Source organism: Dipodomys spectabilis, unplaced genomic scaffold (assembly GCF_019054845.1).
Source record: "Dipodomys spectabilis isolate Male_0828 unplaced genomic scaffold, ASM1905484v1 ptg000432l, whole genome shotgun sequence".
In the NCBI taxonomy this organism is placed as follows: Eukaryota; Metazoa; Chordata; class Mammalia; order Rodentia; family Heteromyidae; genus Dipodomys; species Dipodomys spectabilis.
In genome coordinates this window covers 338,603-355,650 of record NW_024871109.1, presented here as the reverse complement: position 1 = coordinate 355,650, position 17,048 = coordinate 338,603, and the positions used below count along the sequence as shown (strand labels likewise).

Below are 17,048 nucleotides of genomic sequence, written 5' to 3'. Positions count from 1 at the left end.
CTCTGCAGCACAGTTCAGACAGTCATCAGGGGAAAGATTGTACCCTCAATCATCAGAAGACAGTGTGCTGTTTGATTTTCAAACACAGACCATGAGAATTTCTAAGTTATGACTGATCACACTGCCAGACGCTTGCTTGTGCTCTCATTTATTGATACACTAGCCAGTGCCACAGGCAGGCAGATTGTGTGTATGTGTGTGTGCCTGTGTGTGCACATGTGTGTCTGAAGGAGCTGGAGGCCGGTGGTAGACGCACACTTACACAATGCTCTTCTAGTTATTTCCTAGCCTAGACCAGCGTCACAGTCCTAGATTTGTCACAGCTCTTACATGGGCTTTGCAGAAAAGTTAAATCAATCTTGTGAATTGAGGAACGGCAGGCCTGATTGCACTGAGGCGCTGCTGACAAGTCTGGGTGGTTTTGCTGCTGGCGTAGCATAGATTTCTCATGTTGTCTACCTCAGGACAACAAATCATAACAGGATTGCTTCCCCCAGCTCCCTTAAACCAAAGTACTATTTATAAAACACTTCTTTTTAAATTTTCAAATTATAGACAAACCTCCCTACTACAAAATACTAAAAGTGCAATCATATAAATTAAGAGTTTGCGACCACATTATACAAACATTACCTTTTTATTGTACAGTTTTGATAATGTGAAATATTTACTCACAACTGTTTATAATGCTGTGAGTGGTGACGTTTGTCTGTAGCTCCTTCCCTCATCAATCGCCGGGCTACAGACCAAACCAGAAAAAAACAAAAACAAAAACAACTGTTCACAGAGCAGCTACAAACACTTAAATTAAAAAAGGAGCGGAGGGAGGGAAGGCTCGTCAGGACAGGCACCCGCACAGGAGAAGCATGCGATCTTTCCCAACAGAGCGCCACAACCCTGCCTGCACTGGATAATCCTCGTACTTATAGTAACACAAGTCTTGCTTTAAAAAAAAAAATCACATAGCCAGATGTATTCTGCAGTACAAAAGCTTCATTTGAAGTTGGGCTATTTTATTGTCTGTTACCCGCATTATCTTAACATTATAAATACTACCGACAAAGACACGGTCGTAATACACAGCAGTGGCAACACCAAACCACTCCTTTGAGACGAAGAGTTCCTAAAACATAGTTCAAGTTCCTATCTAACGGGAATAGATCTGCGGGAGGGGGCTGGCTGGGATGCCACGGGGCACGGCTCCCTCAGAGGGTAACAAGGTTGGCTATGGTCTGAGCTCTCTCTGTTCCTAAGGCAGTTTTCTGAGCCCTGTTGGAGACTGGGGTTTGTGGAGAAGGTTGCGGGGTTCTTAACAGTCAGAACCCCTGTTGCGCTCACCAGACCACCTTTTGGCAGCTACACGGTGAAAGTACATTCTGCCATGAGTAAAATGTTCATGAGAATCTAGGATAGAGGGTCCGAAGCCTGACGCTCAAACTGCAAAATGTGGGTGTGGGGCAGAGCGGACGGGCAGGGCCCGGGTGCCGGCCGCTAGTTGATACCAATCTCCTTGTTATCCTCAATGAACCTGGTGAACGGCCGGCCGGCTCCGGCCTCGGAGCTTGCCTTGTCCAGGCTGACCATGGGCGGGCTGCTGCCCGTGCGTAGCTTGTCCACCGTGCCGGTCCCGGCGCCCAGGGGGGGGATGGCGCCTCCGCCTAGACTTACTGGGAGTGGGGGCACGCCTCCGTTCTGGATGACGGAGATCTCGTTGTTCTTCATGGCCAGCCCGTTCGTGATGGCGGCCGCATACTGGTTCCAAAAGCTGGGGTCCACGTTCATGGCCCGGGCCGCCAGGTCCTTCTGCAGCATCTCGGAGAACTTGAGGGCGTCCCCGCCCAGCAGGGCCATGGGGTTGTCCACAGACAGGCGGCGGCCACGCCGCGCGGGTGCGTTATTCCACATGTGCGTCCCCATGTGTACCTGCGCGAGACACGGAGACAAGCCACCGGCCAGTGAGCCAGCACCACCAGGGCGCCCCGTCCGCCGCTGCGCGCGGACAAACGTTCCTGAGCATGCTGCGGCCTTTCCTCTTATAAATCCAGCAAGGAAACCATCAAGGAAGCTAATGAACCTGATCTCTCAGTTAACAATTCTGATAAGGCGGTCCCTCTCGTAATACAAATCCCAGAAGGTCACCAGAGAACCTTCTAGAACTTCAAGAATGAGAGGCCTTGTCCTGGGTTTGGTTACCCGCCCCCCCCCCCCCCCGCCACCCCCAGACCTCTGGAATGAGAACGGTGTGACTGCCCCTCTCCTCTCGCTGCCTCACACGAGGAAGCTTCACTTGTGAAGCACTGGGGCCTCTGGCAGCAACGCAGCCGGCAGGCGGCTTTTACATGAGCCGCAGGCACTGGCCTTTGGCTGCCCCTGCGGTCTGCTGAGGCCCAGACGGGCGGTCTCGGTGGGTGCTCCTGCATTCGGGAGACAGACCCAGGCACAGTGCAGCAGCGATGCTGGCCAGGGGTCCTCCAGGAGGATGGACAGGGCCACGGTGGTCTTACGTAGACCCACACTCCTGTGTCTCTTTTTCTCCAGGCCACAAAGTGCTCAGAAGCTTTTCACCCACCCACTGGTCCTCTCAGCAGCGACACAGGCAATGGGTCATTCCAGAAGTCACAGAGCAAGCCTCACCCCTGTACTGTCTGTGTATTTTTTGTGCTTTAAGGCCAAGTTAGCCACCATGCCAGGACTCAGGAGGGTGGAGGCTGTCGGAGGGGAGGATGGCCGCACCGCTGCATGGAGCCCGGGCCTCCGCTCCCCTCTCTACTGCTTCACGGAACGTACAGAGAGAGCACGTGTGCACAGCCACGCACCCACACAACACCGAGGAAGACTCACTCCCTTGCCTCACCGCACACGCACGGAACCTCTGCACCTGTGCCTCACACCCCGCCAGGGCCCTGGGGGAGGTGACAGCCGTCTCTATGGCAGCCGGGCGGGCGGAGGCTCACAGCACCACCACGGCTAAAGTGGAGGCCCTCTTACCTTGAGGTTGCCCTTGGTGGTGAAGGCCCGGCCGCAGATGGTACAGCCGAAGGGCTTCTCCCCGGTGTGGGTGCGCTCGTGGATCTGCAGGGCACTGGCTGAGGAGAAGGTCTTCCCGCATGACTGGCAGTTATGCTGCTTTGGAGTCCGGCGCGGCGGGGGGGCCAGCATGGGTGCCAGACCGGGGCTCATCACGGCCTGGGGCCCCGTAGGGAGCGGGACTCCGGCGGGCAGGGGTGGGGGCGGACCCTCACCCGGCACAGGGGCCTTGACGTGACCGTTCACTTCCATCTTGATCATGGTTGGCGTGGGACTAGCGACCAGGCCAGGAGTGCTGTGGCTGGGACCTAGGGTAGAGTTGGGGTCAAATACCTGAGAAGGCAGCTCTTTCAATCTGTGCGTCAGTAAGTGCTGCTTTAAATTACCCATAGTGGAACAGCCCCGCCTGCAGACCGTGCAGACAAACGGCCGTTCCTTGGTATGGCTGCGGTGGTGGATTTCCAGCGCGCTCTTGCAAGCGAAGGGCTTCCCACAGACACCACACACAGTGCTCGCACACTTACCGCGCTCTCTGTTGAGGAACAGCAGGCCAAAGGGGGTCTCCTCCTTGATGGCCGGCCGGCCGGGGGGGCCCGCCGTCAGGTCCAGGGCGCCTCCGTTCCCGGGGCCGGCGGGCGGGCTGTCGGGCCTCTCTGTCTTGAGGGGAATCTCTTGAGGATCCTCCTGGGCGCCGAGGCCGGGGGACTTGGAGCGGAAGCTCTCCCCGTGGCTGTTGGCGGGTGACAGTGCCTGCGAGGATTCGGACTCGGACAGGGCGGGGCTGCCGGCGCTCCTGCTCTCCAGGTCTCCCGCAGCTGAGGACGAGTCGTTGCTCAGGCGGTCGCTGTCCCCGGACCCGTTCTCCACGGACTTCAAGCCAGCCAGCTGCGGGCAGTTCATGACCGAGTCGATCATCTTCATCTGATTCTCCAGGGCGGCAATGCTGGAGATGACCGAGGGGGGCGAGGGTGGACAAGACCCCGAGAAGGAGAGGAGCGGTTTGGACGAGTCGCTGGCTGTGTCTTTGAGCTCCGCGTCCTCCTCCATGGAGTTGTCATCGATGTCGTCGTCGTAGCCGCTCAGCGTCTCCGCGCTCTTGTCGTCGAAGGGCAGCTCGGCGTCCATGGCGTCCTGGAAGCCATCGGGCAGCGGCGTGTTGGGGATCTGCCCGCCCATGTGCATGCGGATGTGCTGCTGCAGGACCACGGCGTTGGTGAACTTCTTCTGGCAGATGGGGCAGGAGTGCTGCACGCGCAGGGGCGGCTTGGCGCGGTGTACCCCGAAGTGCGTCTTCAGGTTGCCTTTGGTGGTGAAGGCACGGCCGCAGATCTTGCACTTGAAGGGCCGCTCACCCGTGTGCGTCCGGTAGTGCATCTTGAGCGCGCTCTGGCAGCTCAGCACACGGTGGCAGATCACACATTGGTTGGGGTCGGTCATCTTTTTGTCGATGTTCTCTACCAGCTGCTGCAGTTTCGAGGTCTCCGACGTCTGCATGGAATCGAGCAGCCCACCAAAGGGAAACTGGGCCTTGAACTGGTCAGAGACGGCAGGAAGCCCGGGGCTGCCCAGGCTCGCGGAGGCGCTGTCCGTGACGGTGGTGGCCGAGGATGTGGGCAGTCCGCCCACCTGCCCTGCCACCACGGGAGCCTCTCCGGTTCTGGCACTGGCACAGGGCAGGCTGACCGGCTCAGTTTTCGTCAGAGCAGGCCCGCCGAGGAGCGGCTGTGGAGACTCGGCCGGCCCCGCCAGGCCAGACTCCACGTGGCTGAGGCCCGGGGACATGCAGTCGCTGGACGCAGGGGAGGGCCTCTGTGGGGAGCGGCTGGCAGGGGTAACGCTGGGGGAGTCGCTGTAGCTGTGGGTGCCTGTGATGGTCGGGGGCAGCTGCAGCCCCACGGACGTGGGCACCGTGGGCAGCACGGGCTTGCTGTCCAGCCAGGTAGTCACCGGCTTCTCAGGGGGCAGCGACATGCCGTAGGGGATCCCCGAGCAGGTGGGCACGTTGTCTAGGTACTCGGGGACGGGGTAGGGGTTCATCTGGATGTGGGGGTACTTCTCCTTGTGCCTCTGGAAGTGCACCTTCAGGTTGCCCTTGGTGGAGAAGCGGTTCCCGCAGATGTTGCACTTGAAGGGCCGCTCCCCGGTGTGCGAGCGCAGGTGGATCTGCAGCGCGCTGTCGCTGCCGAAGACCTTGGCGCAGAACCTGCACTTGTGCTTGAAGAAGGGGTCCTCGGCGCTGGCCTTGGGCTCGAACACTGACACGTTGGGGGGCTTGCCCTTGCGGTGCTTCATGAGGGCCGACAGCGGGTCCAGCGCGTTGGCCGTGGCGGCGATGCTGACCAGCGGGTTGGGGAAGATGACGCTGCTGCTGCCGCCGCCGGCAGCCGAGGTCTGAGGTAGCAGGGGGTTTGGCAGTCCGGGGCCGGAGCCTGGGGGCGGCCCGGGGGCCAGGGCCGGAGACGTGGACGCGCTCTGCGGCTGGGACGCGCCGCCCGCCGCCGAGGCCGAGGCCGCAGCGCCCGGGCCGGCCGCGGAGGCCGCCAGGGCCCCGGGCTCCGCGGGGCCCCCGGAGCCCGCAGCGGGCAGGGCCTGGGGGCCCTCGAAGGCCGCCGACGGGGCGGCGGCGGGGCCCGGGCCCGCGGACAGCGGCAGGGTGGCGTGCGGGGCCGGGCCCTGGAGCGGCGCGGGCGCGGCGGGGCGCGGCGGGGCGCGCGCGGGCGCGGGCGCGCGGCTCATGAGGGCCACCTGGCTGCGGATCTGCTCGATGAGCTGCAGCTGGTGGATCTGCTGCTGCTGCAGGGCCACGAGCTGCTCCAGGATGGCGGGCACGGCGCCCGCGCCCGCCGCGGCCCCCGCGCGCGCGCCCTGCGAGAACTGCGCCACGGCCACCTTGGTGCCCAGCAGCGTCTCCAGCGTCACGTTGGTGCTGGGCACGCCGAAGGCGGGCGCGGGCGCGGGGGGCCGCGCGGCGGGCGCGGGCGCGGCGGGGCCCGGCGGGCCCGGCTCGGCGGGCGGCGCCTCCACGTCCATGGGCTCGGCCTCCGCGGCCGCCGCCTTCCCCTCACCCGCCTCGGGCGCGCCCGCCTCCTCGGCGGCCGCCTCGCTGTCGGCGCGCTCGCCGCCCGGGGAGCTGGCGGGAGAAGGTTCGGGAAGGTCGTCGGCGGGCGGGGCGGGCTCATCCTCGCGCACGATCAGCACCAGCGGGTGCTCGGCGCAGCTCTCCTTGTGCCGCAGGAAGTCGGTCCACTTGAAGAACTCGGCGCAGCACCGCTCGCACACGCTGGTCTCCTCGCCGCCGCTGCGGCTGTCGTGCCCGCTGTCCGCGTCCTCCGCGCCGTCCCCGGGGCCTGCGGGACAAGCACAGCCGTCAGCGCTGCCTGCGTGCGGGGCCGCGCCCCCCCCCCCGCGCCCCCCCGGCTGCTCCTTAAGGAAACCCCACGGCGGCCGGGCCGTGACCTTCCCCGTGCGCGGGGCCCACGCGGGGACCCCCGGGACGCCCCCCCCCCCCGCCGGAAGGGAACAGGGCGGCTCAGGCCAGGCCCGCAGTGAACGGGCTTTGCGCGTGGCTGCGGCGCTTCCCCCGCGCAGTGCCGTCGGCAGCCCCTGACCAACCCACGGCGCCTGGGGACGACCCCACGCGGGCGCTGGGCGGGATCGCCGGGCCTGCCCACACCCCGTGTCCTGCGCGCCCACCAGGTGCTGTGCCCGCACCCCGTGTCCTGCGCGCCCACCAGGTGCTGCGCCCGCACCCCTGGTCCTGCGTGCCCGCCAGGTGCTGTGCCCGCACCCCGTGTCCTGCGTGCCCGCCAGGTGCTGCGCCCGCCAGATGCTATGCCCGCACCCCTGGTCCTGCGTGCCCGCCAGGTGCTGCGCCCGCACCCCCGGTCCTGCGTGCCCGCCAGGTGCTGTGCCCGCCAGGTGCTGCGCCCGCCAGATGCTATGCCCGCACCCCCGGTCCTGCGTGCCCGCCAGGTGCTGTGCCCGCACCCCTGGTCCTGGCAGTGGGTGACAGTGACCCATCGGCCTTTGTGGAACGGGCCAACCTCGGTGCCAAAGTCCTCCGGCCGGTCCGGAGACGGTTGGCTGTTCTAACACGAGCCTGCTTAAAAACAGTGATGATAACAACAACATCATAATGATAATAATACAATAGAATCATGATAATAATAAAACAATAACGATGACATAGTAATAACGTCTCCCAATTCTCCCCTGGGCCCCGAGTTCAGCTGAGCATTGGGTTTTAGCGCCCACGGAAGCCAACTGCTGCTGTCCTGGCCTGGGTGGGCTCTCCACGAGGCCGCTACCCCAGCTACCCAGACACTGGGCAGCAGCATGCCAGGAGCATTTCCCTGGCTGGCCAGGAACCCGGCACCTTTAACTAAATTCAGAGCGAGGCCGGCGGGGAGGCCTCATTGGAATGTAATAGGTATGTAATGAGGTTGAGGGTAGCTGGGAGCAAAGACACTGCAGATCCTACAGCGGATAGGCGCATTAACAAAACAAATGGCCTCCACTCAACTGGCTCAATGTATGCAAACTCTAACTGCAAACCTGCTATGGTTAGGGAACAGGAGAAAAATGCCTAAAATCTTTAAATAAAGAATTTCTTAATGGGGAGGTGTGAATAAGAGGCCGTCTGAAATTCCACTTGTTTTTTTTACAAAATGCCAAGAACTTGTTTTCAAATTTCTCTAATTGTGGAATGTTCTTCAGACTCACCTCTTAAAATAAGTGGGCATTAAACAAAGCTCATCTTCATAACCAAATGCATACACAAATAACAACGAGCATTTAAAAAAGTTGTTTTCCAGTATTTTAAACTTATAATAGACAACTACTTTAAATACTTTCTAAAAATGAAATCTCAAGTTAAAATTTCCTATTCCCTGAAAGTTTTGCTGTAGGTAACTCCTTAAAGGAGGGAAAATATACAGCTTACACAATGCCAAATCATTCACATGGTTTATAAACTTTAAATTTTACAATATCAAAGTATGTAAAGCTTATTACAAGAACTTTTTTTTAAATTTGGAACATGCATTAGGGATAGTTGTTTCCTGAGAAAATGCTGGAAAGTTGAGCTGACTACGATATCACTAAAAGTGAGTTCAGGGTTGAATTAATTTACATAACTGTAAGCAATTCTCTTTGCAAATGAACATTCCCCAGATTTTCTTTGTAACAAACTATAGCATGTGACACAGAGAAACACTTTGTTTTACACAAAGATCTCCTGCTTTTCTGGAAGGTCTTGACCCAAACAAATCTGTTTGCCGTAAAGATTTGCATTTTCACATTCCCATTAGTGTTTTTTATGTGCTAAGTATTTTTAGGGTTCACTTGTAGATGCATGGAATCTGGATCAGTTCCCCTCTGGTCATTTCGATGTTTCCCTTTGAAAGGATGCTAAATTACAACTGCTTCTGATCGGTGGGAAGTATGCACAGAGCACTGAAGCACTCTGTCAGATAATGCCATTTTGTTTAATGCAGTTTTAATGGTAACCCCAACCTGAAGGAGAAGTGCTTTTCAAAGCACAATAATCATTTATCTGTAGTCCTTCAAAACTAAAGGAAATGATGAAAAATGGCGTTCTGACCATTTTGACCTGGTAAGAGTTCATTATGTTAATGAACTGAAGGAAATGAAAATAAGTAAAAATTTATTTATAAGAAAACATTCATAATTTTTTTCCTAAAATATCTAAAAAACTACAGCTAGTGAAGGGGGAAAAAATCTCCAATTCACATATCTTACAGAATGAGAGTCGCCACTTGTAATTTCCAGTAGGCTTGGTATAAAAACACCAATATATTAAGGTGACCTCCATTGTTATTTTCCATGCTCAAAGGACAATGTGTGCTCGACATCTGAAAGGGACTCGCATTCCATAAAAGCTACAGGTAGGCAGACATTTCTTAAGACGGTCGCGATGACCATGAATACAAATGGAAGACTAATTTCCAATGTGGAAATAAACTGCTACGGGGCAAGGACTGAAAGGAAGTGGTTTGGGGCGCAAAGAATGGCAGTGGGTGCTGGTGGAGCACAGGTCCAGGTGCTGACTCTGATGCACTCCATAGAGAAGGAAGGAGATCTGTGTAACCTGCTTCTGTGGCTCTCATTTCAATTACTAAAGGCACAGAGCAAGGCATAGAATACAGCATCTAACTGCACATTATTTATTTTTGTGTTCTCCATAACAAAAAAACCTATTGTCCTATCACGGCTACAGCCCCTCAACCCTGCCATCTTAGTTTAAGCAAGTATTGTGTCACACTCAAATGTACTTAAAATGCACTTAACCAATCTTTTAATTAAACTTGCATTTTGAACTGGCTATTATGCTCTAAAACTAAAAGTTATCACACTCATTGCTTAATATGGCTCAGAATTTTTATTTCAAGGTAAAAATTTTGTCAGGGAGAAGATCTCAAATGAGAAATTTATTACCAATTAAATTTTCCTTTCCTTTAAGGGGAGGAATTAAAAAACAAGCATTGTAAACATTATCATTAGCGTCCAATTAATTTTTTTTTTTGCATTCCAGTTCTTCAACTAAGCAATTTAAACTGTAAGTAGGCAAGGGGCTGAGAGGGAATTTTATAGTACGTAAGGGTAGCACTAAGACGACAAGAAAAATGCCAGCCATCTCACCAAGTGCTGTGGCCGACCACTGGCCTCCGTCCCGGCAGAAGCAGTTGTTTCTAGCAAAGGACCACACTCCTCTCTGCTTCTGGGAAACTGACCGCTCACTGGAACCAAACCGAGGCCGGGCCTCCGTGCAACCACGGTCACCTGCACGCTAAAGAGGCTGAAAAATGGTGATTTTTGGTTGATTTGCAGCCATCGGTGTTTGCTATTTACACAGCACCACGCGTCTGTGCCGTTAGGTGAGTTGCGCTGGTTTGCACAGGACTGGGAGAAACGCCGGAGCCTTCCGGAGCCTTCCGAGCCCCGCCTTCGACGTGGAAAGCTTCACCATGGCCATTAAAAAAAATACATGTAGTTTTCTACACCTAGACGAAACAGCGTGTCGAACAAAAATATCCGGTATTTAGGCTTGATTAGCTCATCATAAAAGAAATCCCTAACGCAGCCTCTCTGCTTGAATTCCGATCTGTGTCAGAAAATGCATGTGTACCACCTTCTCATCTTTCAGAGAACAGTGTGTCAGAAGACAGGCAAAATTTTTTGCCATGACCTTTTCAAAGTCACATGTGAAAAGCACTGCTGTAGCATATACGGGTATCTGACACGCTGCTTGCTTTAACCATTTCTAAATGCAGCTCCTAACGAGGCTTTTTATTTTCTCTTTTCAGGAGTTCAGCGCCTGGTGCATAAGCTCACCAATTACAAAGAAGTAGTCAGAGAGAGCTTGGATAATTTTGCTAAGGACTTGGTTCTGTTACAATCTGGTAACATATTTTTAATTCACTACAATTAACAAAGGGAGTGGCTAAACTGGTTTAGCACAGGAAAAAGCCTGTTAACTTCACCTCTTTAATTTCTTTAAAATGCCACACAGGACAGGAAATCACACTTCCTACTTACCTTCACATCCCTTAAAAATCTAGTGAGCATTTTTCAAGTTTTCCTAAATTGTTAGGAGACACTTGTTTTCTTGCAAATTAATTCTTTTTAACTCCTTATGATAGCCTTGAATCCCATAAAGAAAGATGAATTATCACATACGGAACCCAAGCTGCGGCACAGGAGGAGACAAATAGAGACCCCCACTGTGTTTAACAATGTAGAAGAAATTCCAGGCGCAATAGAAAGAAATCCTGTCCTTCCTCCCCAGCCCGGCCGCGTGCGCTCACGGAGCCGAACGGTGGAGGGCACCCTTGCTCCGCTCAAACCCGGGCTGACCCACACACGCACTCAGTGGCCCACATCGCAAATTGGTGAAGTCACGGCCACCTGTGGCCGAGGCCCCAAGCGCCCGCCGTGCTCGGCTGTGGGTGAGCACTGGGGACGGAGCGCGTCTCCGTGGGAAGCGAGCACAAGGCACACCGAGTGTCAGCGCGTGAGCGCTCGGCCCCTCGGCACCAGAATGCCGTGTTTGTTGCACTTCAAAGCCACACAATTGTCCTTTCAACCAGCTGCTATGCTGTGCTCACAAGCACAGTGAACACACTCACACTGCTATCTGTGCCTAATGAGAAACAGAAACCTGCAATGTGTCAGCAGAGGCCAACAACAACAACAGAAAAAGTCCAGATTTGGTGAGGGAGTTTTGTCAAGTCACTTTGGGTTGAGATGAGATGGCTGGGGAACAGAGGGTAAGGTCTTCAAGATCGCCCTGGTGTGACTCACTCCTATTTGATGGCATGCCTCATGAAAAGCATCTACACCGCGCACACACGTTTTCAAATCCACGGCACAAATGAAACCAAGCTAGCTGCAGATGTGCCTGCATCTCAACAGCGCCGGAGCCTACCCTGGCTCTGCCGCCCGGCCGTATCCAGGGAAAAGGCAACCAGCAACTGCTCCCCCAGGAGCTGGGATTAAATCATCCCCATCCTCCTTGTCACCTCAGAAGTTTGCTCCCATGCAGAAAAACACCCTGGAAGAGCCTGGGATTCTGCACAAAAGAATCAGCCAGGGCCACGGAGAGGGACAGGCAGTAATGCCAGGTGAGGACTATGTGCCTCGGCACCCGCAGGGTTAATGAAACGGGTTCTCAGAAGGAAGCGGGGTTCTCTTCTGAGAACCATCAACACTTGAGCTGGGCTAGGTGGCATTTGATAAGCTGCCCTGTGCGGAACGAACTTGCAAGATTTCTAGTTAACTCTCAGACTGTGTTCACACTTAACACAAGTGTGCGGCCTCCTGTTGCCAAGGTCAACAGCAGATGCACTAATTGTGTTATGAGCTTGACATCTAGTGGCCACCCCTGGCAGGGCTAACCGAGGTTTGCCAGCCAGGCTTCACAAAGCCCTCCTTGCGGCCCACCTTCAGACACAGCGGCCCGGCCGGCCAGTGCTCTGCAGGTCCCACACACCCCACACCCATTGACACAGACGGCTTTCACGCCTCGCCAAGGGCAGAGGAGGCAAAGGGGTCAGATTCCCAACTGCTCCAAGAACTAAAGAGGGCTGGAAAGACAGGAACACAGGCAAATGCTCGCCCACCACACTGCTGTCATCTGCTTTTTTTGGTGTCAAACGTGAGAACCTTTTCCTTTAATTGAGAAGCACATCCTTCTGGTCTCTAACATCCCACAGCCAATCCACTGTATTATTCCGATTAATTTCCTATGCTTCCTGTACCCTGACATGCTGTCTACTTACCAATCCCATCACGCAGTGTACTACAGCTTAAATCAATGTTGAAATTTAAAGAAAATCCTGATGGTATTTTTAAAATAAAAAGTTTCACGTAATATTAAAGCATTTGATTATCACGTAGCTTTTATGTTTGACGACTTCTTCAGTGTGTGGCAACTTAACATAAGCTGTAATTACAAAGCAGCTCCACCAGCAGTACAATTAGTTCACACCTTCATGAGAGAGACTATCTGAATGAAATGTTGGTTTCTCTTATTCTGGAAACCAGTTGAGTTCATGTGGGGAAAGAAAAGCCAGTAAAACAGCGATAAATTAATTAATAATTTTCTGCTTCTTGAGAGTATTTTCCTGCATTGAGAAATGGTGGCAGAGAATGCTGCTAGCCACTAAGAAGGTCTTTGGTGAATTTAAAGAGCCCGTGCGAATACTCACATTGAAGAATGCTAATTCCCCACGGATGGTCGGTGCTCAGAACAGAAACCGTGCTTGTAATGTGGCTGCCCCACACCCCTCCCGCGAGAAAACATTCTCTCCTGGAGAGGAGCTTAGGGCTGAGTGAAGGGGACACAATTGTCATCTCAGATACAAAAATAATCAGTTGCTAAGTACCTCCCGCTGTTATTCCTCGCCTTTTCCTTTCCCTGGCTCCGAACACATCTCAAAATACTGGTTTGTGCGTTTGCTGTTAAAAGTTTAAAATGCACGGTGCGTAAAAATGCCCCAGCTCTGTGGCATGGCTGGGCTGAAACCCGTTTCTGTGGTTCACTGAAATCCGCATGTTAAAACGGTTTTCAAAGCGTTGTTTTTAAAGTATTTTCAAGTCCTGCTTTCCCTTTTCTCAGGTTACTGACTTTCTACCTTTCCTGTTTCAAGGCAGCACGCTGCCGGTGGCGGATAGAAAGTGGCTTCTGCATTGTCCCTTTTGGTAGGCTGAATTGTAAATGTGCGCTGGGGTGGGGGTGGAGGAAACTGCATTACAGATAAAAGAAAAAAGACCTCTCCACCGGGCTGGTGGCCTTCCCTCCCTCATTTAAGCTCTGAATTCCACGGGCAGATTCGTAGGTCACAGGCTCCCCACGTTTAAAGGGCTTTAAAGACGGCCATGTACTGTAAGCTGGCACTGAGTGAAAACACGGAGGCAGCGAGTGCCAACACCCGGCGCGCAGGGCGGCCCTGCTTCCAGTCACCGCGGCCTTTTGTCCCTCCCCAGTGCGCGCTTTCCTTCTGGGACCCGGAGGTTGCGTTTCGTGCGGCGCAGGACGGCACTCACACCCCAAACTTCCAGCTGGGAGCCGAGGCCGCCGCCTTGGGAACTTTACGGAAAAACTTGTACTTCTCAGGGAAAAGCACCTCCAGCTGGTGGTGCCGGCGGCGGGGGTTCCCCTGCCCGGGGCTGCAGCGCGTCGGTCCCGGGGCGGAAGGCGCGGGCCGGGGCGGGGCGCGTGCGGGGCCGGTCCTCCGCGGCTGTCACAAAAGGGCAACCCGGGGATTGGCGCGCACGGCCGCCCCGGCGGGCCAGGAACGCTGTTTCCGGGAACTCCTCGTCCGCTGCCGGCCTGAAGCCCGGCCGGGAAAGTGCCATAAAAACGGAGGCTCCCCGCGGCGGGCCGGTGCGGGCCGGGCGCGGCCGCCGCCTTCCGCTCCCCGCACGCACATGGACCCGCGGCTTCGCGAGCCACCCCGGCGCGGCCCGGGGACGCCGCCTGCCTGGCTTCCAGAACGTTCCCTCGCCCTGGCTCAGCTCAGTCCGCCCCTCGGCCTCCGGGACGGCGAGGTTTACTTGGCACCTCGCTCCGGTCCCGTTTGACAAACACTCCCGGCCCGTGCAGCGGCCGCCGCGGAGGGGTCGGGGCGCGGCCGGCCTGACGCCCCGCGGCGGGCGTGGGAACGCGCGCCCGGCCCCGGCCCGCGGGGGCTCCGGGCCGGGCGACCCCGGGCGGCTCCCCGCGCCCCACGTCGGGGCTGCAGCCGGCGGGGAGCGGCGGCGCCCCGGCCCCGCTCCGGGCCGAAGCCGCCTTCCCAGAAGGCGCGTGCGGGCGCGGCTGGGCCGGGCGCGGCTCTCGGAGCGAGGCCGGCGGTTTTCACCCGGGCGCGGCGAAGCGACCACGCGGCCGCGTCGCCACCGAGCGGGCGAGGGCCGCCCGGGAAGACGCGGCCCGCGGACACCCGCGACCACGGCGCTTTGTCCCTCGGCGCGTCGCCGGTTCTCGCCCGGGCCCCGCCGCCCCGCTCCGGCCCCGCGCCCCGCGCCTTCCCCCTCGCTTCAGGCGGAGTGACTCCCGTGCGGGCGGGCCGGCTCCTCCGGCGCCCCGGAACCCCGCGGGGCGAGCCGAGGACGCGGGTCCCCGGCGCCCCCAACTTCGCGCCGGGCGCGTGGGGCGGCGGGGAGCCCGGCTGCCGCCCGTTTCGAACTTCCGGGGCTCGGAAGTTGCCACCCGAGGACGGGCGAGGACCCCAACCCCGCCCCGCGCGGCCGGAGGGAACCTCGCGAGCCGCCGGGAAGGCGCGGGAGCCCCGCGGCGAGCAGCGCCGGCCCGGCCCGCGCCCTCCCGAGGCGGCCATTAGCGAGGCGCGGAGTCGCAGGCTGTCCGCGGCCCCTCTGCCCGGCCGGGACCGACGGCCGCCGGGACCGGGGCCGCGGCGGCGGCGAGGACCCCGGGGGGTCTCTGCGCGCACCGCCGAGCACCGGCCACGGCGGCCGGACAAAGCTGCCCCGGCGGGGGTCTCGCGGCCCGCGTCCGGCGGCGCCGAGTCCCGGGCGCGACCCCCGCGGCTGGGCCCGGCCGGGGTCCCGGCGCGGCCCGGAGGCGCCGCCGAGCCCAGCCCGGCCCGGGCGACGGCGGGGCCGACAGGGCGCCTCCGGGTCCCTCCCGGCACCGCGCCGCCCCGCGCCCGCCCGGGGAGCGGAGCCAAGTTCGCTCGGCCCCGTAACTCCTGGCGCCTCCGGCGGACCCCGGGACGCGGCGCCGACACTTACTGGCGGGCACCGGAGAACTTTCTCCCGTCCGGGTCGGCGCGGCCTCCCCGCCGCCCGCGCTGCCCGTCCGGAGAGGGCGCCCCGACCCCCCCGGCCGCCGCGCGGCCCTCACCGTGCTCCGGAGCCCCGTCCGGCGGCGGCAGTTCCTCGTCCGACCTGAGGTGCTGGGGCTTGGCCTGCTTGCGCCGAGACATGCTGCTAGCGGCGCTCGGGGCCCGCGCGGGGCCGCGGCATCCGCGGGGCGGCCGGCGGGGACGGCGCGGGGCGGGCGCGGGGCGGCCGGGCGGGCGCGGGGCGCGGGGCGGCGGCGGCGGCGGCGGCGGCTGCGCGGGCCGCGCATGGGGCTGAGCAATTAGGCTGGTGAATAATGCGCGGCCATTACCGAGGGCCGCGCCGATTGGCCGGCCTCCAGCGGCCTATGCAAATGAGGCCGCGCCGGCGATTAGCGGAGCGGCCGCGCCGGCGAGGAGGGGCCGCGGCGCCGGGACCCGGGCGCGCGCCGCCCGGCGCCGCTCACATCGCGGGCCCCGCCGCCCGCCCGGCCGCGCTCGGCGCTCCGCTCCGCGCCCGGCCCCGCGCTCTCCGGTGGCCCGGCTGCGGCGCCGGCCGCGGCGGCCGCCCCAGCGCCAGGCGCGGGCTGCAAACTTTGGCGGCGTCCGCGCGGCGCCGTCTCCGCCCGCGCGCCGGGCTCGCCCCTTTATAGGGCGTCCGCGCCGCCGCGCCCCGCGCCGCCCCCCCGCCGCCGCCGCCGCCGGGCGGCCCCTCCCGGAGCGGGCGGCCGCGGGCAGGGCTCCGGCCCCGCGCCTTTGTCTCGGCCGGGCCGTGCGGGCGCCGCGCCGCCCGCGCTCGGGGCCGGCCGCCTCCGGGCACGGCGGAGCTCGGCGCGCCGGGCCCGCTCCCGCGCCGCCGCCCCTCTCTCCCGGCCCTCCTCGGCTCGCGGCCCTCCGCGGGTTTCCTGGGCGGCCCGCCCGGCCCGGGGGCGCGGGGGCCGGGGCTCGCGGCCGGAGCAGAGCGGAGCGCGCTCGCCGGGTGGCGGGACTTCGGCAAGACCAACTTTCCGGTTCGGAAGCGGCGCGGGCCGCGCGGCTCCTCCCCTCCCTCCCCCCTCCCCTCCGGTCCCCCTCCCTCCCCTCCGCCGCCCCCCTCCCGTCTCCCCTCCCTCCGGGCCCGCGGACTCCTGCGCGCCCGCCCCGCCCGCCGCCGCCTCGGGGGGCTCCGCGGTCCCGCACCGCCCTCCCGCCGGGCCTCTCCGCCGCTGGCGGCGTCCTAAGTGCAGCCCGGGCGGGGGCGGCGGGCCTCGGGGTTCCCGCGGCTGGAGCCCGCGGGCGGCGAGCGCGGACCAAACTTTCAAGTCCGCCCAAGTCCCGCGGGCGGGCCGCGTGTCCCCGGGCCTCGCGCGGGGGTCCGGGGGCCAGGTGCGGGGTCGCGGCGGCGGGGCCGGCAGGGCCCTCTCCGGGAGGTGCGCGGTGCGCTCCCGCTCCGCGCGAACGCGCCCGCGCGCCCGGCCCCGCGCCGCCGGAACGCGCCCGGCCTCGCCGCCGAGGTCGAGCCCCCGCCCCTGGTCGGCCCTCGGTTCCTCGCCAGTGGCCCGCCGCGCTCCCCGCCCGCCTGGAGTGGGGTGCGTTGGAGGCAACAGCGTGGCGCGGGGACGCGCGGGACGCGGCGCCGGAGCCGCTCTCGCAGTTATTTTCCTGATGGAGGTTCTAGACTTTTCCTAACGAGGGAGGCTGAAAAAACAGCCGCGCGCC

The 17,048-nt window shown here is 60.1% G+C and overlaps 1 protein-coding gene across 3 annotated transcripts; it reads right to left on the bottom strand.

Annotated features, from left to right (window-relative positions):
• Positions 1 to 1,425: 1,425 nt before the first annotated feature.
• Sall3 (spalt like transcription factor 3) lies at positions 1,426 to 15,494 on the bottom strand. 3 transcript variants are annotated; one of them, XM_042668340.1, is made up of 4 exons: positions 15,413 to 15,494; positions 9,367 to 9,369; positions 2,989 to 6,374; positions 1,426 to 1,923 (listed from the first exon to the last, which is right to left on the bottom strand). In XM_042668340.1, the coding sequence occupies exons 1-4, from the start codon at positions 15,492 to 15,494 to the stop codon at positions 1,492 to 1,494; spliced, it is 3,903 nt and encodes a 1,300-aa protein (XP_042524274.1). In that variant the 3' UTR covers positions 1,426 to 1,491. The 3 variants fall into 3 exon arrangements, with proteins under 3 accessions (XP_042524274.1, XP_042524275.1, XP_042524272.1); XM_042668341.1 differs by lacking the exon at positions 9,367 to 9,369 and having other exon boundaries at positions 2,989 to 3,335; positions 3,552 to 6,374; XM_042668338.1 differs by lacking the exon at positions 9,367 to 9,369.
• Positions 15,495 to 17,048: the final 1,554 nt, after the last annotated feature.

Excerpts from the sequence above, each read along its gene's own strand:
- Sall3 (XM_042668340.1), bottom strand. The coding sequence starts at position 15,494 with ATGTCTCGGCGCAAGCAGGCCAAGCCCCAGCACCTCAGGTCGGACGAG. Across the intron at positions 1,924-2,988 it reads CCACCAAGGGCAACCTCAAG|GTACACATGGGGACGCACAT; the intron begins GTAAGAGGGCCT and ends TGTCTCGCGCAG.